Genomic DNA, 26,292 nt, shown 5'->3' on the forward strand with positions numbered 1-26,292 from the left:
TGAGGGTGCTCAGTGTAAACAATATCCTTGGCTTGAAACACCATCACTCAGCACTGAGAAATATTCACCCTAGTTCCACTCTGTTTTTTTTTTTTTAAATAATTAATTATATTTTTTGACTTGTTCTGTATCTTATTGCCTGTTTCTCTTCTCAGACTGTTCCATGCATCCTCCTGGCAAACAGCTGATGCCCACATAGAGGTCACTCAGCCTCCTGATACCACTCGCTTTGGCCCAGAGGATGCTGGGAATGTGTCGTGGGCGCAGGAAGTTCCTGGCTGCCTCTCTTGCCCTGCTCTTTATACCAGCTCTCACCTGGCTCTACCTTTCTTCAGGGAACTTCCATGGTAGGCAGTTTCCATCAGGAAACACTCTTTCTTTCATGTTCAGTTGAGACAGAGATTATAAATAGAAGAGTTCTTGCAAACTGTAACATTATTAGGCCATACTTGGACAGCATGGCTTCAAGGTTAAAAATTCCCAATGCTTTTTCTCAGTCACTGTGACAGGTCTCTTAGGAGTTATTCTAAAAACAATCATCTGCAGAAGTTTCTGGGTCATTTTAGGGACTTCATGCTTGCCTCAGCACTTCAGAATATATTCAGTTGTAATAATAACTTTGAGATTTTGGACACAATTACTACAGAAGTTCAGCTCCTGAATAGTACAGAATGACCTACCATTTTGTGCACCACTCTAGGAAGAGCAATTAGTTTGGTGGTGTAGATTAGGAGATAGTAAGCCTCTGGACTTCGTTCTATTTTGAGTAAAAGCTTTGCTGCTGAGAATAATGTGTGGGTTTTAATTGTCAGTTGTACTGTCATTCAGTGGTCTTCAGTTTTCTAGTTTGCAGAAAACTTTCCAGTTGATTTTCTAAATGTGTCTCTTAAATGCTGTTTGTTTTTCATATCTCTTAAATGTTTCGTGGCTCCTGTGTTGGTCTTTATTTGATGAAGAGTGATATGAGTTGTTTTTGAAGAAGTTGTATGATATTCAACATGAGATGAGTTTTCTGTCACTTGTGTGCTTGTTGGAGAAATGGAAAGGTCATGTTCAGTAATACAGTGATCTGAAAAAAGATTATCGGGAAGCCTTTCTTATCTCCCAGTTCGAACAATCCCAAGCCGTGCAGCACAAATCTCAAAACAAAACAAAACAAAACAAAACAAAACCAATAAAAGACCAATTGAGATTCCATTGGCTTTGTGTTGCTGTGTGCTCTGCTAAAGCTTGCTTCAATCAGGTACAGTGACTTTGAGTAACTTTGCTAACTTTGATGGTAAATGCTCGCAGCAGATTTAGTCTGTCCATGCCTGCATTAAAGGGCAGGACAGTTGCTTGGTCAGAGCTCACCTCTCTTTGTGCCTTGACAGATAATACAATTTATTTATGTATTTACTTTCAGGGTGTCCTGTGTCCCTGTCAGTTTATCCTCTGGCTGAATGCCAGAGATGTAAAACACTTTTCCTGGGCTTCCCAAGGCATTTTAATTCTGGCTCAGTGCCAAAGTGATATTGTGCTCTCCCGCCCTCAAGCGCCTCGACAAGACATTGAAATAATATTGAAAGAGCAATGAAATAATGCTGCTGCAAGGTTTTTTTTGGTGACCTTAGTGTCCTTCGGTCCCACTGCTTCTAAGTACGTGTTATAAAATGGGTCATGCCCAGTGCAGTAGACTGAACAGTAGTTTTATTTAGGTCTTGGACAGTGAGTACAGAATGCTCGGAGGGGGTTTGAACAAAAGTACTCTCTGCAGTGCACTAATGTGTCTCTTAGATCTACATTATCACTCATTGTGGTTTGAGCTCTCATAAGTTAAATGGATAATGATTACTTACCAGATAGCTGATATGTTCCTGAGGACCGCTGAACTTTTGTTCAGAAATGGTGGTCAGTATTTTGTAAGTCCAGTCTCAAAATGTAATGGAGGGCAGGGAAGCTGGTATATGATGTTGCCAAGGAAACTGAATACCATGATGAAAATGTGCTGGGATTTTCACAATAAAAACAAGAGTGCATTTGGTATGCTGTAAATTTTGAAATGGAAATGGTAGCAAAGCAACACAGTGGGCTCTTCATGCGAGATTAACTCAATATTCCTCATTGGTTCAAGTTTATTATATTAATACTGTCTCAGTTTTAATCTGTGTCTCATATGCCCAGCATCGCTGAGTTAATGGAAAATAGATGTCAAATGGGTAATTAGCTTACTCTACCATCGACACAGTCTCTTGACTCCACTCTCTGCTGTTCTGTGTAGGTTGGCACTGAGTGTACTTAGATCTTATATCTTGGCTCAGATCATTGCCCAAGTAATTGCTCATTGTGCAGGTATTTCCACAAAAGTAAACAGCGTGTGTGAAGTGTGACTACATAAAGGAGGAATAAATCATTAATGTATCATTAATCATATATAAGAAATGTTCTATTATTACATAAAGCATAACAAGGACTGTCTACTGGACTGCTCATGTGTTTTTTCTTTTCTTTTTTCATTAAAACATTACAGATGATTCATAACACATCATGCCATATGGTATTTTATTAATGTTTTGTGCAGATGCTGCACAGATTTTGAACATGTTATAGTTCGTCAAATCTGGTCCTGGAGCTCTATAATCCTGTTGGCTTTCAGATCAACTAAACACTGTGGTTTCTGATTGGCTTAGGAGTGTACAGACTTGTCTGTCAGGTAAAAACAAAAAGCCTCAAAATATGAGGTGAGGGTAGAAACTGGTGTGACCAGCCATTCTGGGCAGCCGTGGTCTAAAGGTTAGAGAACTTGTGACTGGAGGGTTGCCGGTTCGATTCCCAGGCCCAACATCCACGGCTGTGTGCCCTTGAGCAAGGCACTTAACCCCAATGCTCCCCGGGCGCTTGCCAAGGAAGGCTGCCCACTGCTCCTGCGTCTGGCGTGTGTGTTCACTACTGGTGTGTTGGATGGGTTAAATGCTGAGGACAAATTCACTGCTCACTGTTCACTGTGTGTGTGTGCAATCACAGAAGGAAAAAAAAAAAAAAAGTTAAAGCTGATATAACTGAAATTGCACAACCGTTCGTCCAATGTTTTTAAACCTTATTAGAAATTCTGTCATTGACACACCCAACTTACTTACGGTAATATAAACATGTCCCCTGTTTTACTGTTTTGTCCTCTGTATGATCTTTCAGATTTTCTGAGCATATGAATCCGTGATACCTTAGGACGCATCCTTGTTGTTTTATTCAGCTCAGGTACGCTGCCCTCCCTGGGAACTGCTGATTCAAAAAGAGTTGCCATGTTGACACAAGGTTCCTATTACTTATTAATGACTTCCTCTATGAATAATTAACATGCTTACATTTGTGGGAACACAAAGTTTTGGTCACAAACTTTTTGTTTTGAAGTGGACCTCCATATGTACATGATGTTCCAAGTGTTCTGCCTTGTAGCAATTCGTTAATAAAACTTTGTCTAAATTTCAGAAAATGTGGTGGAATGTGGCTTTGGGCCACAATTAGAGGCCTGACATTTGTAATCAGTGGAACGTGTTCAGAAGTTAGCCTCAAATTGTCAAAAGTTTGTCCCTGTATTGATTAGCTCCTCAGGGGATGTTTTGCTAGCATCACTCCTAGGTTGTAAACGTTAGTATCTGCATCCCCTCCTGTTTTACGACATATTAAAATGCCATTCCAGCCACAGCTTTTTGGTCATGTAAATGTAGTCGTTTGGAACATTCAGTACCGCCTACATTCAGATGAATGACCCAAATAATGAGAGTAGTATGGGTAAATCTGCAAAAATAAGTAATTTAACTAATATATCTCAAGCTGAATTATATTTTTTTTTCAGACTAGGAGATATAGCATGACAGTTTATCTCATGTGACATTGTGATAACGATAAATTCACCCGTAGCCGTTGCTTTGATTAAATTAAAGTTGGAAATTGATTAGAGCTTCAGAGAAGACAAAAGGCCAGACTTTTCATGGTGTGAGACCTTGTCTCTCAACCACATATATAAAACTATTTACTGCAGGTTGCAGTACCTTCTTTTCGTATTATAGGCGTCTCTCTGTTTGGCATAAACATAATTGTCTGCGTCAGAACAAACAAACAGTAACCCACTGCTCAGGCTGGAGGTGGCATGAGCTGCTTAGAATACATTTTCATCTTTTTTTCACTTGCTGGAATTATGGAATTATGCAGCTGACTGTGACCTTATTTGCTGTAGTCTAAACATCAACCTATGTAAAAAAAAAAAAAAAAGACATTAAAATGAGTGTTACAGATGGCGTCTTGGGTTTTTTCTTTTTTTGCTCATTTGGGTGAGCCTCAGCAGGCACTCCTTTTGCTTCAGAGGTCCCTGGTATTTTCTCTGCTGTAGTGCTTGTTATTTTAAGTTATAGTTGATATGTATTGGCTTCAGTCTGTTTTGAGTATTTCAGTTTTTGCCTCATTCTGTTTTGAGCAAATTGAAAACTGCCGTCTCTATACTGTTCTCTCAGCTGTCTTTAAATGGTTAAGGTGCACCAGACAGGTTTTTCTTCTAAGCAGGTCCTAGACACATTACATTGCTGTACCCTTTATTTGCAGTTTTCTTCAAGAAAATTGTAGAAAATGATTGGAGCGCTCTACAGAAAATAGTGAGTTTAAAAAAATAGCAGCTTAGAGTTTTATTGACGAGAACTCTGGTATTATAGATGGCTGTGTAGCCAGTAAATCTCTTAGGCTTTGGGCTCTCTCCTCTCTTTCTGTTTTTGGTGGAGTCCACATTCCTCTTGTGACTAACCCCAAGCAGAGGATGATTCTCTCTGAGGGAGTATCTGCTGGGCATGTGTACGGAGATGAGTGAAGATGTCGTGCAGAAAACATCCATCTCCCGTCTGTGATCAATAAGTGCAATAAGAGCTATAACACCCCTCTGTTTCCATGTTGTTTATGAGCTCTGTATGTGTGTGTGTGTGTGTGTGTGTGTGTGTGTGAACAAAGGACAGTGTGTGTAGGCGAACTGCCACAGCTCCTGTGTGGGGACATGATTTTGTTTCTTTTAATGCTAACTCTCAATGCTTGTCTCTGTCCCTTTGGGAGCTGTCAGAGTTTGCAAGATGGACTCACTGAGAGACCTGCATTCTCCTTCCAAAACCTCTCCCTTTCTCCCTCACTCTTTTTTCTCTGTCACACTCATTCTTTAAAGCCTGTTCTCTCTAAAGCCCATTTTCTTTCTACCTCTTTGAGTAGAGAAGGGGAAAAAGGCTTTTGTCAAATGTGTGTGAAGCTGCATTTGAAATAGATTAAATGTAAAATTTAATATAAGAACTAAATGACGAGTTAGAGAGTATCTGCCAGGAAATATTAAAGGTTTTGAATCTTTGCCTTCTTAATTGAATTAATGATCGCCTAAGGAGGTTGTCATTGAAAGACCATCCAAATCTTTCACTGCATCCTAATATACACTGATGGCATTAGATTGCAGACTGTAAGCTGTGAAAGTGGCCTAATGTTATCTGTCAGAGAGCCCTGTATAAATATAAATATGAAACCAATATAAAACCAAAACAAACCAAGAAACAGTCAACTTAAAGCATATGCATGTGTCAGACATTCGTGCTTAAGTTATCTTCTTTTAACTCCACAGAACTTTGTTTATATTAGAGTTTATAATACACAATATACTATTCACTTGTTGAAATGCTGACTTAGTAACAGATGTAGATGTAGATATTGAAGTGAGAGTATTGAGCAAAGCTCTTAGTCCAAAAGTGTTAGAGGAGGTCAAAGCAGGTACAGTTTTCAAAGGATGTATAGATGATAAACATCAAATGTTTCCCCTCCACAGTGAAGCCCTTGCCCCTGTCACCATTGGAGCTTCAGTCGTCAATGCTCGTAGGTGGCGCTGGTGAGCGACAAGCTCTTGAGCTAAGAGTTAGAGAGGTGGAAGAGGAGAACCGCGCCCTGCGAAGAGAACTGAGCCAGCCCTCAAAGAGTCTTACAAACAGCAACCACTATCATGGTCATCCAGGGAACCTTTCACACCCCCACCTCAAAAGGGAGGAGGTGAAGTATGGTGAAGCTCAGAAAGGGGTTATCACAGGCAACAGCTCAGACTGCATGCCACAGCCTGTGGTGGATAAGTGTGAGGTAAGAGTCATTATTTAAAGTAAGAATATTTCCCTTGTAAGACAGGGCTGTTTCAAATATTTTCAAATAATTTGTTAAATCTTGTGTAAGGACTATGTGCGCACGGAATTGACCATTTTTACCAAACATCAGCAAGAATTCTGAGGCACCAGCAGGTGGTTAGTTTTAGATACGTGCAAAAAATATCCTTACAAAGCCGAATGAAATGTAATGAATGAAATGAAATGAAACTTTTACATTCCCATTGTTTATCTCTCTCTCTCTCTCTCTCTCTCTCTCTCTCTCTCTCTCTCTCTCATTCTCTCTCTCTCTTCCTCTCTCTCTCTCTCTCTCTCTCTCTCTCTCTTTTCATCTAGACCATCCACGTGGCCATTGTCTGTGCTGGATACAATGCCAGCAGAGATGTGGTGACACTAGTGAAATCTGTTCTTTTCCATAGGTAAGTTAACCACCAAGGCATGGTTACATGTGCTTTTTTTCTTTGCTTTTTTAAGGACAGGGGGTAGATAAGGTCATAAGCTTTTTCACTCAGAAACTCCCGAAATGTCATGTCAGCTTAGCGAAGTTTATTTATTTATTTTTTTGGATTTCAGTCTGGTGAAGGATTGTTTGGCTGATTTCATAGTTTCAAGAATCGTTTGCAGAAAAACAGAAAATCCTGATTTTATATTTTGTTCATTTTGTTCATTTCCTTTGGTCCAGTCACTACTTTAGTTGATAAGCCATAATTATTTTTAATTTTCCTGTTGCTTAGAGTTTGTTAAAGGTTTGCTTGTGTGTTCTTGTAGCAGATTTCTTGGAATTATGATTGAAATATACCCACATTTCACACATACATAACTTAGCACACCCACTTACATACAAACTATGTCTCTTAGGCAATGCATTAAGTCAGTCTACCTTTTTATAGCCTGTTAACAAGTATTATAATACAGGTCTAGAGACATCTCTCCGTCTCTCTTTGCATCAGATGAATATGCTCTCACTCTCCCAAAAAACCTCACAGCTGGGCCCCACTGCTGTTCTCTCTTACCAGTCTGAATATGCTGCTCTCACGCCTGCTGCCTGCATTCAGTTGCCAGGCAACACTACCCCGTGAACTCTTTTGGTTGGAAAAAAAAAAAAAAGACCAAAAATCTCATCCGATTGCTGCTTCAGCTCCCTAACAAAGTCCTACACTGTGGTGGGTAAGAGAGAGAGAAAGATGGGGGAAGAGACAGAATAATGCTGTAAATTTCAGTTAATAAGCCTGTCATTCTTATAGTGGAAAGGGCAGCCCTGTGGGTGTTACACAGAGTTGAGACACTGTTGAGTATGACTCAATGATTTACAGTGGCAGATGCAGGCTTATTTTAGATTTGTGTGACATCTGGGGATCAAGACTCTTGGTAAAGCACTCTGTTTAACAGGTTTTTGCCTGTATCTGATAATTATGAATCTGTACCTGATAATAATGAATATCACGTTATTCGAAATGACCTTGCTGATGTCATGCACATAAAAAATAAAATAATAATAACTAATAACTAATTTCTCTCCTTGTGCCCACTTTAATAAGCACTGCACTATAATAAAGATCCTAGTTCCAAACTGAAAGTTAAAATGCAGCATTTACCAATATGATATCCGTGGTGATGGGGTTTATGGATGAAAATCCGACCATCTTCTGTTTCCTCCATCTGAAGAGATCTCTCTCACAAACCATATTTGCTTATCTGCCCATCACAGAGGGAGCTAAATATCAGACATTCATCTCGTTTCCTCAGCAGAGTCGGAGAATGCACCAGTCTGTAGCCTGCGGGCTCAATCTGTGAATCATTTAGTCTTATTGAATTTATTTGGATTTATCTTGTAGAAGTAAGGTGCTTGTAAGTATGCAGTGAACGCTAGTGATATTATTATTGACCAGTACCTGTTACTCACAGCTGTCTTTGGTTTGCTGAAGGAAAATCACTGTCAAGGGTTTTTGTTACAAAGGAAAAAAACAAACAAACAAAACTATTCCACGACAAATGTGCTCACTGTTAACACACTTAGGTTAACAACTCTAGACGGTAGTTTTCAACTGAGGAGTCTCATCACAGTGGAATCCATGTTGTTTTCTGCAGAGGTAGTACTGAGTCCCGTTAGTGAAAACTCCCACTGGGTACACACCTGCTCATATGATTGACCTCTGTCTGGGTTGTAGCATCTGGACAGTGTGTATCCAGTTTGCCCTTCATATCTGGTGTAATGGTGTTTGGCTCTGTTGGTAGAGGTTTAACCTGTCTTATTAGCAGCAGGGCTACCACTTAAGCTCTACAAACAATGCTGTGATTGAAGCAGGCTGAGATAGCAGAACCCAGCATCTCCACAACAGATGGCACAGTCACAGCTTCAACGTTTGTGCAATGATGTTTATTAAGGTGAACCCAAAAAATAACAAAGTGGAAAACAAACAAACAAACAAACAACTACAAAGAACAAACCCGTACAGAAATAGCAAAAAATAGAAAGGGAAAAAAAAAAAAATCCAAAACAGGAAAAGCAAATATTTACACACAAAACAGAGAAATATACATTCATTTACTCCAGAACTATTTCCTCTGCATTTCTGCTCTCTCATCTGGCTGTTAAGCAGCATACTTTTCTACAGCTATGACCCGCCCCCTAAGGTGCCACACACAAAATGAATTTAGTTATGACAAAGACAAATATGCACAATACACTCATCGCTCCATCCACATAACATAATAAACATTTACATGCATTAACAAAAGCAATATATACAGTGTACATAATAATAATCTATCATTTATTTACAGCATCCAAAATTCTGGTACTGTCCAATCAAAGGCAGGAACCTAGAGCAGGACTTAGGAACATGCAGGCATTGACACAGACAGCTATTTTGTGTGGACCCCAATCTGGTGACAATGCAGAAGTACTCTGACCACCAAAAACAAGTCAAAGGCGCAGTGCTAAAGAAAGCAACAAACATTGTTGTTTTGTTCTTAGAGAAGTAACCAATAAAACATTAAAACAGTAAAATGTTAAATCAGCAATCATATCTGAAGCCAGTATAGTGATTGTTAACTTTTATAACGGATAAACTAGTAAGCAACATTACGATACATGCACTCACCATAATGGCATTCGTAAGGATTACTTGGCTGTTGATAGAGGTGATTTCCCCACCTATCAAAAAATCCTTTGCTGCAATCTTTGATCAAGTTTCCTCTTGCAGCCTTGTCCAGGGACGTTGGCTACAGTGCTGTGAGCCTTAAACGTCGATAACATTACGTGTGCTGGAAACAAGAACAACAAGGTCTCTGGGAATGAATCTGTAGCATTGAGATTGCCCATGCTTAACTATAATCTTGTGTTTGACCTCCTCAGACACTTCTTTGGATTTCTCTCTTTTTTCCAGTCTCATTGTGGTGCACAAAACAGGAAACTGGTTGAATGAGTGATTTTTCTACTGCAGGCAGATGCAACTCTCCATGAGTGAGTTCTGTTCCAAAGTAAAGGAGAATCACCTGCTTTAAGTTCAAGATTCAAGTTTATTTTGAGCTCAACATCACTGTTTACAGTCTCAAAGGACTTTACATGGCCACAACAACAAAACAGGATGGCACCCCCTGACTTAATCCTCACAGTAGGAAAGAAAAAAACTCCCCCAAAACCCGGTTGTAACAGGGAAAAAATGGAAGAAATCTTGAGAAGGACCACAGAGAGAGGAGACCCCCTCATGGCCAGACAGGTGTGCAATAGGCGCCGGCCCAGTGGGCAATTACAAGTAATATAAGCATAATGCAAAAGAAAACACACTAGCAGACAAAATAAAGACAACAAAAGCAGGATGAGGGGGAAGGTGATGACAAGGAGGCTGACAGGGAGGGAGGATGGCGGAGCACACCTGGAAGAAAGACAGCCACACTCACACAAGGCATTCCTACTTAAGCATATAAGACACACACACAGAAGATGAGAGGGGAAAAGGGGAGCATGAGTGGGGTACCAGGGTTTAATGAAGCAAGAAAGAATAAAATGCATAAATGCAATTAACGCAGCAAAATTAATGGCTGTGGAAGGTGCAGGAGGAGCAGGGCCATGCAGGGCCAGGGACAACAGGATGCGGAGACAAATTCAGGCTGCTGACCTAAAGATCGGAGCCACATCCATGCCGCGAGACATCAATAGCAGACGAAATAAAGGCAATAAAAGCGGTATGGGGCCTCAACTGAGGCAGGCAACCTGGGATGGGGGGATGGGGGAGTGGAGCTTATCAACGGCCAAGTAATCCTTACGAATGCCATGTATGAATGAGTGCATGTATCGCAATGTCGCTTACCAGTTGATCGGTTATGAAAGCTAACAAGTACTATACCGGTTTCACTCCCTGTAAAAATATAGAGAGATATGACTGTTGATTTAACATTTTACTGTGTTAATGTTTTATTGGTTACTTGTCTGGGAACAAAGCATCTTTAGCACTGCGCCTCTGACTCGTGTTTGGTGGTCAGAGTACTTCTGCGTTGTCACCAAGTTGGGGTCCACACAGAATAGCTGTCTATGTCAATGCCTGCACGTTCCTAAGTCCTGCTCTAGGTTCCTGCCTTTGATTGGACCTGCTTAAAATCTTATTATTTTTAACTACTCATAGAAGGTACAAATAATATTGTCATTCAGAATTTCCTGTGGAATAAGTCAGGATTTTGTAAATTATTACGTTTTTTTAGTTTTGTTCCGCTGCAAACTAAATAAATACATATGTGCCAATTTTTAATTTCATCAGTTTACAGGAGGAAATGTTGCATTATTTAAAAAAATGTGCAGGGATGCCAACATTTTTGGCTATGGCTATATGAGATGTTGTAATACTTATTCCAGCACTAAGATCTAAAAAAAATCAATCTGGCCCCAAAATGCCTTAGGCCTTCTTTGATATGGAGATTTCATTGAACAGCTTTGTTTTTTGTAGTTTAGGAGAAGCCTTGCATCTGGTCATTGCTTTAACAGTTTTGATCAATGGTGTTTGATTTTGCCCAAGGCTGTAATACCATTTGGCAGCTGTGTGTCCACGACACACTCCTTGCACATTGCCGTCGACAAATATTCACATTTCATCACGGTGACCATTGTCAGCTTTGATGAAGTGTATGGGGACGATCAGTCACGGGATTATTTAGTCAGATTCCACAGGGCTTTTTCTTGTCACTTCCCTTTTGTTTCTGCACGTAGTGGTTTTCTTAACATAGACAAAGATCAATCCAGTCAGCTTCACACATGAGTTCTGCTCTCCTTTAAAAGCGACTAGATATGCCTCTGTCCTTTGTCAAACAGGTAGCAGTATGAACAAGAGAGACATGTTGGCCCATTTTTTTCAGGATCTGATATTAAAAAAAAAACCAAAAAAAAACTTCATCTATGCCAAAAGGCATTGTGAATAAGTGTAGTACTGGAGAAACACAATCTTCCTCAGGCAGTAATATGTGGCTCTAGGTCAGGACAATACATGATGACTCATTCTTCAGCATTCTATAGAAAAGCCCTCAGGACTGACCTCAGTGGTGCACACGCAGGCTTGCGTACTTTCTACATCCCTCTGTTATATCTGCTTCTGTATGGTTTGTGGAGCCCTTGTGTTGATTTTAGTCTTTTCATCTGATCCCCTCCTCTGTGCTGTCCATGACAGGCGGAACCCTCTCCACTTCCACTTCATCACAGACTCCATCGCCCAACAGATCCTGGCTTCCCTCTTCCACACTTGGATGGTGCCGGCGGTCCGGGTAGACTTCTATGATGCTGACGAACTGAAGGTGATACAGCCTTACTCTGGCTTGGTTTTTGCAACTTTAAGCTTCAGTTTATCAGTATGTGACTACATAGTAGACATCAGCTTTTATAGCAAAAAAAGAATCATGATGTATTCATGATGAGTTTCTACTCATGCATACCCTCACTCAGTAGTTGTACAGTTTGGTGTAGTGAATAATAAAATGATTTACCCAAATGAAGGTAAACGAATTTAACTACGAAATACATATTTTGATGAATGAAAGGGAATGAATTAGGAACTAATGATATTTGTACTCTCTCTTGCTGCAGTCGGAGGTGTCGTGGATCCCCAATAAGCATTACTCTGGTATCTATGGCCTAATGAAGCTGGTGCTGACCAAGACTCTGCCCTCTGACCTGCAGCGGGTCATTGTCCTAGACACTGACATCACCTTTGCCACAGATATTGCTGAGCTCTGGGCTGTCTTTCACAAGTTTAAAGGTAGATCATACTTTTACTGCTGTTCTTTTGCCTCACTTACTATTTTGTGAATTTTACTGCAGGAGTAATGAATGGTGAGCGAAACTGAACCCTGTAGTATGGCTATTATTACAATATTAAACTGAACCCTGTAGTATGGCTATTATTACAATATTAAAAGGAACTCTTCATACTGTGATTTTATAAACTGTGCTGTGTCAGTCTGCTTTTTTTTTTTTTTTTGCTTTTCATTGCCCCATTGAAACGTATTTGCTTTGCCAAAGTGCAGATTTATTTTCTCATACTGAAATGCAGATGTAGGAGTCATGCCAAGCTGCTCACAAGGTTAAGCTGCCATTGCATGAACAGTCCCCAGGTGCCACAGTGATCATGTGCCATAGTAGATGAAGCTGGCAATTCTTCAGTCATAGTCATAAACCATAATCATCCATTCTTCCCATTTGGCAAAGTTGTGTAAGAGCCTGCACACGGTATGGGGCCTCCTGGCGTGGAATTCTAGGATGGCTTTTCCACTGCTTCTAAAAGATGTTTGGCTATTGAACAGGGTGTTGGAACAAATGAAAAAGAAAGAGGTTGTGAGGGGTAGAACTAAGGACTGGAGAGATTCACGAGTGCTGCTGTTTTAGAGCAGCAGAGATCGCACTGGGCTCATGTACCACTCTCACATTCACAGACATTCTTCATAGACTTTTACAGGAGATATTTTATTTCCTTATATTTGAACATAATATTGTCATGATGAAGTTGAAGTCTATACTAGCAGTGAATCAGAATACTCAAAATGTTTTAGCCAATTTACCAAAAACCATTGCAACTGACAACTTTTTAATTTTTCGTATTACTTGACCTCTGTATTAAGCTGTTTTATTAATGAATATTGCATTCATTGCACCATGGATTCATTCACATCATTTATAAATTTATAGATGTTGTCCCATGGGAGTATCCACTTTTATATAATTCAAGTAATGTATCTTAAATAAAAAAAAGAAAATTCACCCCTGGAACCTACACTCTGTTAAACATTTCTCTGTGTAGCACTGTGTACATTTCTCAATGTATCTACTTCACATGGGGATGATGTGACATGGTTTGATCATAGAAAATTGCTCTCCTTAATAAGTGATTACTGAAACAGGCAGTGCTCTGTTTCATTCATGCAAATGTGTATTTTGCAACAAACACAAATTTCAGCAGTGCAAAATGAGCTTCTTTGAAAGTCAGGGGATTCTCATAAAACTTTGATGTCTTGGGCTCGGAGAGTGGTACGACTTCACTGTCAGACTGTAAAGAATGTACATGGATGTCTGGTGGAGTTTCACTGAGCTCCAGCTGGTTGTTATTTTTTAGATAAGATATTTAGTTGCAAAGACTGGACTGTTTGAACAGAATACAGTCATCTGACTGAGAAATATTAGAAGTTTAATGATAGACAATAAGATCTAAAATCGCCTGTTTATTTAAACTTTATTGAATTGACGTATTCAGTGACTTTAGATTAATAATAGACGATGTGCCTTTCCTTTTACAGGCTGAACACAAACATTTCAAGGAATTCATGTGCATCTACTTTTAGCCATGGTATATTTAGAACAAAGGGAAAATGCTGACCGTATGAATGGAAAAAGCCAGAATCTCAGAGGATGTGAACACATAGTAGCAGACTGGGGTGATTCAGTGTTTTAATCATTGATTGCTTAAGAAATTATGATTTATCTGGTATTAGTGCACAAGACTCTGAAGAAAGCTCTTTGAATGAGTTTGAAATTCTATGGCTACATCCACATTTTGTTTATGACATTAAGATTCATTGTGCTTCCCTTCTCACTTTCCTGCTAAATGAATTGTCTGATAAGGGCTTTAGTTCAGCAGTGTCTATAAGGGAACATCAGTGACATGTAGAATGCTTTACCATTCTCCAGGTCTGGTAAATCAAACTGCCTGTATTGGCTTTGCCTGTGAGGCAAGACCTCTCGTGAACACATTACTGAATTGGGAATCGATACTCAGATAAGCTAACAGAAAGTTAATTAGGCATTTCAAGAAAATCACACAGATGTTTCAAGAAGAGTGAGTATTGGTTGAGTTTGTATGGATTTAAAAGGAACTTTCTGGATGTATGCCTGCAAGATATATCTGTTGATTGCTAACAAGGCAGTGGTCTCATGCAATTGTTCTCTTTCCAAATTAATTGGGCTATGTTCTTTTTCATACAAAGTTGTAAACAAATTAAAATAAAGCTGAATTTGTTTTGTTCTTATATAATCATGCCAGTCAGAAAAACAGAGGTTTTAAAATGATCACGGCATGAAATTGGTTACCAAAAGTGTGCCAACTGAGATTTTTCTTAAATTCAGTCTGTCTGTATTAAGTAATGCCAAAACAGAATGTATTTTTATGTATTAGATATGTCGTAATCTGTAAATTATTTATTTCAGTTTCATAACATGAAGTTTTAAGTCTCTAAACTAGGTTAGCAGAAGGCTCCAACAACAGATAGAGCTTGACTGTAGATTCCATATTTGGTGTTTTTCCACCAAGATTCAGGCACTTTTTCAAAAACTAAGTAGTTCTGTAACTATCCAGATCATGATCTACACAGTTCCTGCACATGTTTGTGTTTGCTTTCTGATCATATCTCAGGGACCGTGAGGGTTATGTAATTTAGGAAAAAAGGATGCAAAAAGTGCAAGTCTGTCTTTGGTTATTGTGGTCTTTAATTTTTTTGTAATCCTTTTTTATGTTTTAATTTTTTTGTTCATTCTGGCACTGCTGTGGAGGAGGCTTGGCACAGATGAGCTAAACACAACGAAAAGTTCTAACACACCTCTTCATTTTGAATCAGCGACTCAAATTCTCCTTGAATCTTTTCCTCAAAATAGATACTAAGTAAGGCTAGCACCCTCTCATCAGCCCATTTTTCCACTGCTTTTGGTATGTTCTAGTTTTCTATTTTGTTACGACTTGCCTCAGAAAATGCAGGTATCCATTACTATTTCTTGCCTGCTAATTGCAGGCATTCAAAAGTGGAAGTTGGTCTCCTCTGTCATTCTGTAAAGCTTGCATTTGACCAGTCTCATACAATTGTTGTCAAATTATTTCCTAATTATTGTCCTTCTAGTATTCAGCATTGCAAGCCCCTGTCCAGCAGTTCAGGAAAGATCAGCCTGGATTCCTCTGTTGGAAAAGAGGATACAATTCCTGATTTCCTGAAAAAGGTCCTGTAGTGGAAAAGTGCCCAATTCCAATGTGAATGAACAGTTTTCATCTGACTTTCAGACTTGGCACTTTTCATGCAATCAATGTCAAATTTGTTGACTGTGCCTAGTTGTCTGATTAGATGATGTATCTTCCTTATCTACCCATGAGATAGATGCAGAACAGAAGTTGGCTGAACCATAAACTAAGGGCTGAGTTTCATCAAATCAGAGTGGTATGATTTAGGCAATAGAGTGTGGTTATGCTACAATAGTTGATGATCAAGTAGAGGCTAATTGACCTGCATCTCTTTTTATAAAGCTCTTTCACATTTTACATTTCTCCCTCTTTACCTACCTCTTTTTCCACTTGACGGAGAATCTCCTTGTGTCTCTATGTAGTGTGTGATAAATATGTTTCTCTATACTCTGTTCAGGTCAGCAGGTGCTGGGACTGGTTGAGAATCAGAGTGACTGGTATCTGGGGAATCTCTGGAAGAACCACCGACCTTGGCCTGCTCTGGGCAGAGGATTCAACACAGGTGAGTCGTACAGTTTATGCTGACAAAACTGTGCATGCACTTATATACTTGCTAAAATGATAACACTGTAAGAATTTGATTGATTTTTTTTTTAATTTGGTAAAAGTGTTAGCTTTGTCTGTAAATATGTGTTACAGGGGTGATTCTGCTGCTGCTTGACCATTTGAGAAAACTCAGATGGGAGCAGATGTGGAGACTGACTGCAGAGAGAGAACTGATGAGCATGCTTTCCACCTCACTAGCAGACCAGGTGATCACTCAGTCCCTCATATGTGCGTGTGGACATGTGCGCACACATACATAAGTAGTTGAAATGTTCAATGAACACGCACACAGGCTGTTATGGAGCTACTTGAATGTCCTGTTGTTGAATTACATCTTTGGTTCAGTTTCTGTGTGTCTCATCTGTACACAAACATGGATATTCAGACAGATTTAGTCCTGTTATTTTTTATACTTGACAGCACATGGTTTCTCTTTATTAGGCTCACCTGTGTCAAACTGCGCATGAATCAGTATTGTAAAGACAAACTGAGAGGATGCCATCACATATAATTCTTGAAAATAATAATTTCAAATATTGCTGTTTAAACTACTTAATGTAATAAGATGATTTACAAAAGGATATCAATGTTTTTGGTTAAAGCAGTATTCATTTCGGGCACCTTGCTCAGGATTTTCCTCCATGGCTTTGGTTTCCCTCTTCTCTTTGAACATCCTTTTGAACTAAAACTAAAACTGTTCTTGAAATGCCAATGGCCTACTCAGGGCTGAACTGGAAAACTTTCATCCTTATTTTTTTACTTTCCTCACTTTCTCTGCTCTTTATCATCCTCCTCCTTGATACCTTCTTCCTCGTTTCTGTGCCGCTTTCATGGCCTTTCTTTTCTCTTTAATCCCTCCCCTCTTTAGTTTGATCTGTCTCTTTTCATCTGCATCATAACTGCAATTAAGAGGAATATTTCGGAATGTTTAGATAAATTCCTACAGCACTGCCAGAGTCAAGTGCGCTGCATTAGCTCTGAGAACCAGTGACACTAACTAATGATATACTTACCTTAAAACACTCTAAATGCTCTGACTGAATTTCATCCATGGCCTTAACAGCCTAGCAAATCTCCAGTGACCTATAGAATTGTGGTGTGTGGATAAATGAGTCAGAAGGAATAAAGTAACTTTCACTCAGTACATAATGAATTGAATCTTAGTTCAGCAGCATATTCTGTCCTGAAAATACCAAACCAGTGCATTACTCACCATGATGCTGTTTTTAGCTCACTCCCTTTCCAGCACATCTATCATTTCCGGCAGTCTACACATTTGTGCTGTTATTAGGTCCTCAAGCTCCATCAACTTCTCATCAGCCTCTCTCTCTCACTGGCTAATGTCTCCTAGGTGGCTATCTCAGAGGCTGGTTTCTCTCACAAGTCTTTCTCTTAGAATGATTCTTATATTCCTCAGTGTCTCAGTAACCATCCTCCTCTGCCACCCCCCTATCCCTTTTTGGCTTTCACATATTTTATGTATGCAGCTCAAAATCACTCAACTACTTCCTAGGAAACATACAGCGTAAAAATGCAAAGACGCCTTCACCCAGCTGGGTCCCAGCATATAGCGGGGGTACTCCATCAAGAACTGAAAATAGATACATTTCCCCCTTAAAATCTTTACCATTTGGGCAGTCAGTAGGGAGAGGGCCATGAGCATTGAATTCATTTCAAACTTATATCAACATTTCAAATTAAAATCTTGGCAAAAGTGGCAGCTGGTCCACAAGCTGGAGACTAGCCCTTCTTTCAGGATACTATTCCTTTTGGTGAATTTGTAGTTAATTGAAAACCGTTATTAATACCAAAAATCTCAGATGAATTTTCTTAGGAGGAATTAATTTTTTTTTTTTAAATTTCATGAGGAGAGGACTTATCTATGTAGCTTGTCTGCCATCGGTATGTCCTTTGGTATCTTGTGTCTGTGGTATTAATGCTTTAAAGGAATTGTTTCAGTGCCAAAAAGACAGATGTTGTTCGCACATCATGTTATCAAATTAAATTAGTTTTGTACTCACTGCGTCTTGACAAAAGAGGCAGTGGATTGTGTGTTGAAGAAATGCTTTTCTCCCAGAGTATTTCCATTGCCCTAGCACTGAGATTGATTTGAAACCATTATCAAATAATCACTGGTAACATTCTGTAAGGCAAACTGAACATCTATCTGTGAAATGTCACTTGCTGAGAATGATGATCTGAGTTATGCTTCTCTTCCATCGGCTACACCTTCTCATTTTCTTTGTACACAGTTCCATTAGTCACAAAATTAACTCTCGAACTTTGATATCAGAGAAATCTCTGCAGAGACTGTTTTCATAAACAAATCAAATGCTTATATATTATGGTGTGTTTCACCCTCTTTTACAAAGAAACTCTCGCAAAATTATTGTTCCTACATGTATTAATGTATTAATATCCTTTAATTCAAAAGCAGAAGGTAGCTGCTGTTTTACTCTTGCATTCAAACATTTGTAAAGAGGTGTAGCCTCATGTGCATGTAGAGTAGGACTGCACAAGAAACACTGGCTACTTTGCTCCTCATTAACAGCATTTTTTACGACAGAACACACACACACTGATTTTCTGGCATTGAAGAATATGATGTTACTGAAAAGAAATAATATTTTTTCATCAGTTTGTATTACTGTACTGATGTGTGTTAAACTCAGTTTAGCAAAATTTTTAGGTCAGCATGTCAGTATTCATTCCATGGATAAGGGTTTTTGATCTTTGTAACAATTAAGGAGTTTCTTTCTCTTCATGAGATGCGATTCCTCAGCAGTGAGGGAAATGGTGTCAGATGGTGAGTAGTATCTGAGTGGTCATTGCTGAAAACTGTCTCAAGTAATGAATGGAACTGATAAAACCTCAGTGGTGAATGTGTTGCTAAACCCAGCATGTGATGTACTTTAACAGAAGGCCTTGTAATGTGGTTTCAGGACATTTTCAATGCAGTCATCAAACAGAACCCCTTCCTGGTGCACCAGCTGCCTTGCTTCTGGAACGTTCAGCTGTCTGATCACACTCGCTCCGAGAAGTGCTACAGAGACGTGTCAGACCTCAAGGTGAGGGACAGATGAGTTGATCTGTAGAACCACTCTCCTACTCACTGGGAGCACCTTTACTAGAAACCTTTTGTGCCCTCCGTTTACCTCTGCTATGTTTAAAGAGTGACAGGAGAAAAATGAGAAATGGGTATATGATCCTCCCAGCTCATCTGTCAGTGTTACACCACTGTTCTCTTTAGTGAAAATGGTTTTAGCATTGAGACCTGTGTTCTCTGACCCAGATGAATAGTTAAAAATAGTTTAACAGTATCTCTGACAGATGCCCAACACACACACGCACACACACACACACACACACACACACACACACACACACTTTAACATACTTTTTATTTCCAACCTTGGCATAGGTGATCCACTGGAACTCTCCTAAAAAGCTGCGAGTGAAGAACAAACATGTGGAGTTCTTCAGAAACCTTTACCTCACCTTCCTGGAGTATGATGGGAACCTGCTGAGGCGAGAACTCTTTGGTTGCCCCAGTGAGACGGACCACAACAGTGAGAATGTAGGTGCAGCTTAAACTTCTAGAGCAGTTGTCCCCAACCTTGTCACTTGGGATCTTTAGCTATTCTGTGTTTCTACTCTAATCTAGATCTTTAGCTATTCCTCATTTCTACCCTAGATTTTTACTCTAATTTGACTCTAATTCAGCTAGCCAAGGACTATGCTTGGTTAGCTGACGGAATCAGGTGAACTGGGGCTAATATTAAATCAAGGAAGGCTTTGGGACTGTTGAGGACTGAAGTAAGACTGTCTGTTCTATCTGCTCTAAACAGACATGGCAAAGTGAGGATTAGAGATTGAGACAGACTCTAAGGGCTCTGTCCCAGAGAGCTCACAGCTTCCCAAATACTGCACTGTTTCTGATATCGTTTGTAGAGAAAGCATTTTTCCACGGGACATTACAGCATGTTGAGACAAGTGAGGAAATTGCTATGGGACCATGGGGTCTAGCCGATTTCCAGCTAATGGGTTGATCTGTTACTTTTTCAACCATTGGGCTTGTGTAGCATTAATAATTCATAAATGTCACACTGAAACAAATTCACAGGATGTCAGTGAAGTGCAGAAAATTGGAACTTCTTTGTGGATTTAGACAGACATGTCACCCATTTTGATTGGAGGTAAACAACTTTAAATATTGCATACACAAACAGCATCTTTGGACTTAAGCGCTCTTTTAACGAAGTGAGCTTTTTAAACAATTTATTTTAAACACAATAAAAACATTTTGCCGTCAATTATCACTGCCTGGGCTGCTCCCTGATTTCTGCCACAACATGTTTCCAATCCAAGTGTGTTTTTCCTGGTAACACTTCCAGATAGCCTCTTGACATGGTGCTGGCAGCATCTAATTGTAGGTTTGGAGACTTGGTGAACTGGAGATGCAATCAGGTTCTGTAATTTGCCTCCTGTGGCCTTTGGGATTTTCTTTGCTTTTCACACTGCTCCTTTCTTCATATGTGAGGTTGCCTTTTTGGTTCATTCTTATCAATGGCTTCAGTGAATTGGGAATTGACTTTCTAGCATTTTTGGAGCCTCTGAGTAAAAAGAAATTAAATTTATAATATTTTCAAACGTTCAATGAAAATAAAATAGATTAGCTTCCTCAAGCTTACATTTGAACACAGAGGCGTAAATACACAAGTATGAAATTAAATACAGCATAATACAAGAAAAATCCCTAATATTATTAATAACATTATGTTTTTTTTTTTTTAAACCGTCAAAGCAACATTACGTATTTCATCACATCACTTACAAGGTTTTTGCCCACTGGCAGTTTTTGTTGCTGCTTGTGAAATTCATTAAATATACAAAACACAGTAGCTCTCATTTGAGATTTATTTTGTTTTGATGATTCTGGAGAACTTCACTTTTCAGTAGGCGTCAAACTATAAATAAATATTTAATCATCGGTATGTATTTGGAAAGTGATCAATTAAAAGGAGACATCTTACCAACTTCAGGTGTTTCCAGGTATAAATGTGTTAAATACTTGCTTACCTTGGATCTGTGTAAGTGACAAAACAGAGGGATAAAATTGTTCAGACTATCTATGCACAGTTAATCTACTTGTGTAACTCAAGATGGAAGAGCATTCTTCATTTTTCAGAAAACCCCACATATGTTTAATACAGTAAACCAATAATCAGTCTTTTTGTGTAGAATAATATGGAGAAAGAAAAAGATGTGCTGCATCTGGGGGGTGTGCAAATAAGTGTTGGGGAAAAATTCAGAGTCTGATTGTATGAGAAATTGTTTTTCATCCTTCATCGACAAGGAATGATTTGCAAAGCACTGATAAAGTGGTGGGTTCGGAATAAACAGTAACATTTTTGTATGCCATTTTGTGCAAAATCACTGTTATTTCTCACAGGACTAATAACCTTTGCTGATTGGACTTTGAACGCTGCTTTTATTCATAATTTTGACTGATTATTTTGTGCTTTTTTTTCCAGCTCCAGAAGACTCTGTCAGAGCTGGACGAGGACGATCCGTGTTATGAGTTTCGGCGGGAGCGTTTTACGGTGCATCGCACACACCTTTACTTCCTGCACTATGAGTACGAGCCCAGTGCTGACAACACTGATGTCACACTGGTGGCCCAGCTCTCCATGGACAGGTAAGGACCACAAAGCAACAAAGAGTCTTTTAAAGTAGTGCTTCCAGTACTGCTAATAGATATATATATATATATATATATATATATATATATATATATATCCGTTGGTGATTATACAGAAAAAAATCTCCTAAACACATTGGCAAAGACAGAGGATATTGATTTGTTCAGAATGCGTCCCTCTAAACAAACCGATATTTCGTAATTACCACACACCTCTTTTCTTTGGATGCTGCTAACTGCTAATTAGTTGTCATGAATAAGAGAAAATGGGTTTATCTCACCAATTAGTAGGGAACATAAACTTATTTTACATTATATCAAGGCACGGTATAAGAAAGACTGTAAATTAGGTTGTTTGATACTGAAACCTCTGAAGGAGTTTTGGGAAGTCTCCAACCTTATCATAAATGTCAAATATAAAAAGGCAAAAATAAAAAAAGGAATATGGTCTGGATACGTCCTACACTAAACTGACTGATCTTCTGTTTAATGAATGCCTTTGAGCACCCATGAGTGCTCTCATTTTTTGATGCTGTTAATTGTTTTTGTTATGTTTATATTTGAGTAATGTAAACTTAAATGAAATGTATTGATTAGCTTTAGTTACCAGTGACTGACAGTTAGTTTTTCCTTGATGTACTGTTTTCCCACAGATTTTTAAGTTGATTGTTTCACTCATTCAATTGATTATGCATATGACTTTGTATTGTGTACTTTTAGCTTTTTTAGATTGGATGGATGAGAGCTATTGTGGGGTTTTAATGTATGTACTTGGTCACTGTATTTTTAGTGACACCACTTTACAACAGTCAAAGCTTCATCTACTTCATCTACTGAACTAAAAGCTCTAGCACAACTGCCCTTTTGTGTTGCTCTCACCTACTCACAGACATTTGTTCTTGAAATGTCATGATTTGCTATCTTATGAAAAAAACTATTCAAGACTGGAGAAACCTACTCATCATAAATTCGAAAGTTAGTTGGTTTTGTTACCCTCTGCCATGGAACCAATATATATATTAGGCAGGAAGCAAACAAAAATTAATTATTTTGCCAAAAAGTTAATAACAGCAATTGGCAGTGACGCTTGATGCTTTGGACAATAAACAAATCAAAGTCCTGTCAAATTTGTAATACGAACAGATTCTGTTATTAATCATTGCCTCAGAAAGTGTCATACTTTATTTTAATTAATTTAATTAATTATTTATTTATTTATTTTACTTATTCCAGATTTAATAAATGGATCAAATCAGCCTCACAGCATATTTGTATGATAATTAAAATCAAGGACTCTTATCACTGACTGTCCACAGTTCAGTGGCTGTTGGAAATGCTAAAGTCTGAGGCTGTAAAAAAGAGGACAATATGGTGATCTCTGTTAAGAGTATAATGGCTTCACTGGTGTAATAGACCAATTAGATTAATTAAATAACCGTTTGCTCCTATTGACTTTCAGTGTATACCTGTTTTCCAGTTAATGCAGGCTGTAGCTATTGTTTTGTGTGTGTGTGTGTGTGTGTGTGTGTGTGTGCGCGCTAGGCTACAGATGCTAGAAGCCATCTGTAAACACTGGGAGGGTCCCATCAGTCTGGCGCTCTACCTGTCTGATGCTGAAGCCCAGCAGTTCTTGCGTTATGCTCAGGGCTCTGAGGTGCTGATGAGCAGGGGCAATGTGGGATATCACATAGTCTACAAGGAGGGCCAGTTCTACCCTGTCAACCTGCTCCGCAACGTGGCCATGAGGCAGGTCAACACACCGTACATGTTCCTGTCTGACATCGACTTCCTGCCCATGTATGGCCTCTATGAGTACCTCAGGTAAGAGAGTGTGCTGTCAAAATGAGGACAAGGTCTGATGTACAGCAGAAAATTTCACATATCCATTAGAGGTGAAATAGCTCACCTTATTCACGGTTTGGTTTGTAGCTCGGTTAGGATCACTCTTTGGGCTGAAAGAAAATTCTGCCAATTCAGAGCTGTTTTCTTTCTTTTGAAGCATATGCAAATTTAACTCAGAAAAGAACAAATTTAATACAGATTAAATTATAAGCTCTTCAGAAATGACCATGAAAGAAAATGAATCTCTAGTACCTTTTATTTTAAGGTTCTGCGTTCAGAAAATGAGTGTAAGAAATCTAAAGAAACACTTATGTTAAGGCCCTTTCTCCACGAGTGGAATAAATTTAAATATCAGTATCTTTTAAGGTTTTTCATCAACAAAATGCCTAGATCTCCCTTGTCATAAATGTTGGCACAACTGTAAAACTACCACAGCGATGATTTGAATGAGGCAGGAGGGTCCTCAACTTCGGGACTGTCACTCCAGCATATCATTTCGGTAGAAAAAGAAACACACAACTGCAAATGATGACTGACTGCTCAGAGCTTTTTCAGATCAGTGTGTGCCTACCTTTGAAAAAGTAAAACAGGAAGAAAAGCAAGACAAGAAAAAACAGGAAATCTGAATCTGCCTCCTTTGTTTATATGAAATCATATATATACAAAGGAAGCAGATTTCCTGTTTTTTTTCTAAATAAAAGTTATATAAATTTCACATATACATATGCACACCGCATGAAAAGCATGGTGTATATGTTTTTGTGGTGAGAAATGAAAAGAAAAACAGAAGGCGTATCAGCTTCACATTATGATTCACATTATTCCTGATGAACAAAAGCATAAACAGTATGGAGATTTATGAATATGCCATGATTTGGCATCAAGTTTGGAAAAAAAAAACTTCAATTAGTTTAAATGGAGAAAAAATTGCAGTTTGCTACATATATATTGTGAACTGAACTTAGGGCTACAGAACTGCCATTTTTGGTCTCATCATGAAACCATTACACCCTTAATATCCACTTGTGATTAAACAAATTGATTATGCTCTTTTTTTGTCAAAGCGTTGTGGAAACTTAAAATTGACAGTCAGTTGATGAATCCACACTCAAAATTCATTCTCCTGCCCTGTTCCCGCCACAGGAAGTCTGTGGTGCAGCTGGACATGGCCAACACTAAGAAAGCTCTGGTGGTTCCAGCGTTTGAGACGTTGCGCTACCGACTGTCCTTTCCCAAATCCAAGGCTGAGCTTCTGTCCCAGCTGGACATGGGCACACTCTTCACTTTCAGGTCAACAGAGTGTTCATGTTTAAATGTTTCAGATGAATTTAAATTAACATTTAAAACACCTACATAGATCATCCCCATTTGTCCAATGGTTTGCTTTGGTTTATGAGTACATTACAATATATATTAGTTTGTGTTTTGTTTTTAATCCTCATGCTACAGGTACCATGTTTGGACAAAAGGCCATGCCCCAACTAACTTTGCCAAGTGGCGGACAGCCACTACACCCTATCGAGTGCAGTGGGAGGCAGATTTTGAGCCTTATGTTATGGTAAAGAAGGACAGCCCGGAGTATGACCGCAGGTTTGTGGGCTTCGGCTGGAACAAGGTGGCCCACATCATGGAGCTAGATGCCCAGGTACCACATTGGCTAGTCAATATTATCAATGGACTTGCCATTAACTTCTTAATATCCTGTAATTCTCTTATATTTTGTCACACAAACTAGACACAGGTAAATTTAGGTGTCTTTTCAAGACCTTGATCTCAACTTCTCAGCTGCTAACAAATAGGTCGTTGATTGCGTGTAAGGAAATGAAATGTGTAAAATGAAAGTTTAAGTTTTTATGTAGACACACAGTCGTACATTACTTGCTTCTACCACTGTGTATGTGTTTTGCTGGTGCATGCAACACATCAGAAAAATCTTGTGCCAATTATTTGTGGATTAATACGGTGTGTTAATCTGTCTGCTCAAAATATGTGCTCTCTGCAGATATTGTAGAGGAATACAATTTACAGCTAAACTCTACTAGCTATACACTCTCTAAATTGAAATAAATGCACTAAGAGTCATATAATGAGGGATGAGATGAAATATAGTCGGATTAATACTAATTATTCCTCAAGGTAAAATTCATCCCCAGGGGACAGTAGAAAATAAGATTTAAACTTAAATTGTTTTTGTGATCTATCTGCTGTAGTAATGGAATTCCACAAATATTCATACACTGCATATTTAACTGCGATATTCGCCGCTGGTGTTGATGAACCAGGAAAACCTGTTAGGTGTTACTTTAAGCAGTCTTTGTCAGTGTAAATAACTATTCGCCTCTAAAAAACTGAATAGTCATATTTATGCCTTATGTTCCTCCTGCAGGAATACGAGTTTGTTGTCCTGCCCAATGCATACATGATCCACATGCCTCATGCACCCAGTTTTGATATCACCAAGTTCCGCTCCAATGAGCAATACCGTGTTTGCCTGAAGACACTCAAAGAGGAGTTTCAGCAGAACATGTCCCGTCGCTATGGTTTTGCTGCACTCAAATACATGACTGCTGATAACAACAGCTAG

The 26,292-nt window shown here is 38.9% G+C and overlaps 1 protein-coding gene across 3 annotated transcripts; it reads left to right on the forward strand.

Moving 5' to 3' along the window:
• Positions 1 to 241: 241 nt before the first annotated feature.
• LOC115815500 (LARGE xylosyl- and glucuronyltransferase 1-like) lies at positions 242 to 26,292 on the forward strand. Of its 3 annotated transcripts, XM_030778469.1 has the most exons (15): positions 242 to 347; positions 4,683 to 4,690; positions 5,824 to 6,120; positions 6,477 to 6,559; positions 11,798 to 11,921; positions 12,211 to 12,382; positions 16,017 to 16,121; positions 16,259 to 16,371; positions 19,108 to 19,233; positions 19,587 to 19,742; positions 21,700 to 21,863; positions 23,409 to 23,687; positions 24,852 to 24,998; positions 25,158 to 25,353; positions 26,095 to 26,292. In XM_030778469.1, the coding sequence occupies exons 1-15, from the start codon at positions 242 to 244 to the stop codon at positions 26,290 to 26,292; spliced, it is 2,274 nt and encodes a 757-aa protein (XP_030634329.1). The 3 variants fall into 3 exon arrangements, with proteins under 3 accessions (XP_030634329.1, XP_030634316.1, XP_030634324.1); XM_030778456.1 differs by lacking the exon at positions 4,683 to 4,690 and having other exon boundaries at positions 5,819 to 6,126; XM_030778464.1 differs by lacking the exon at positions 4,683 to 4,690 and having other exon boundaries at positions 5,819 to 6,120.

This window comes from Chanos chanos, chromosome 1, assembly GCF_902362185.1.
Source record: "Chanos chanos chromosome 1, fChaCha1.1, whole genome shotgun sequence".
Taxonomy (NCBI): domain Eukaryota; kingdom Metazoa; phylum Chordata; class Actinopteri; order Gonorynchiformes; family Chanidae; genus Chanos; species Chanos chanos.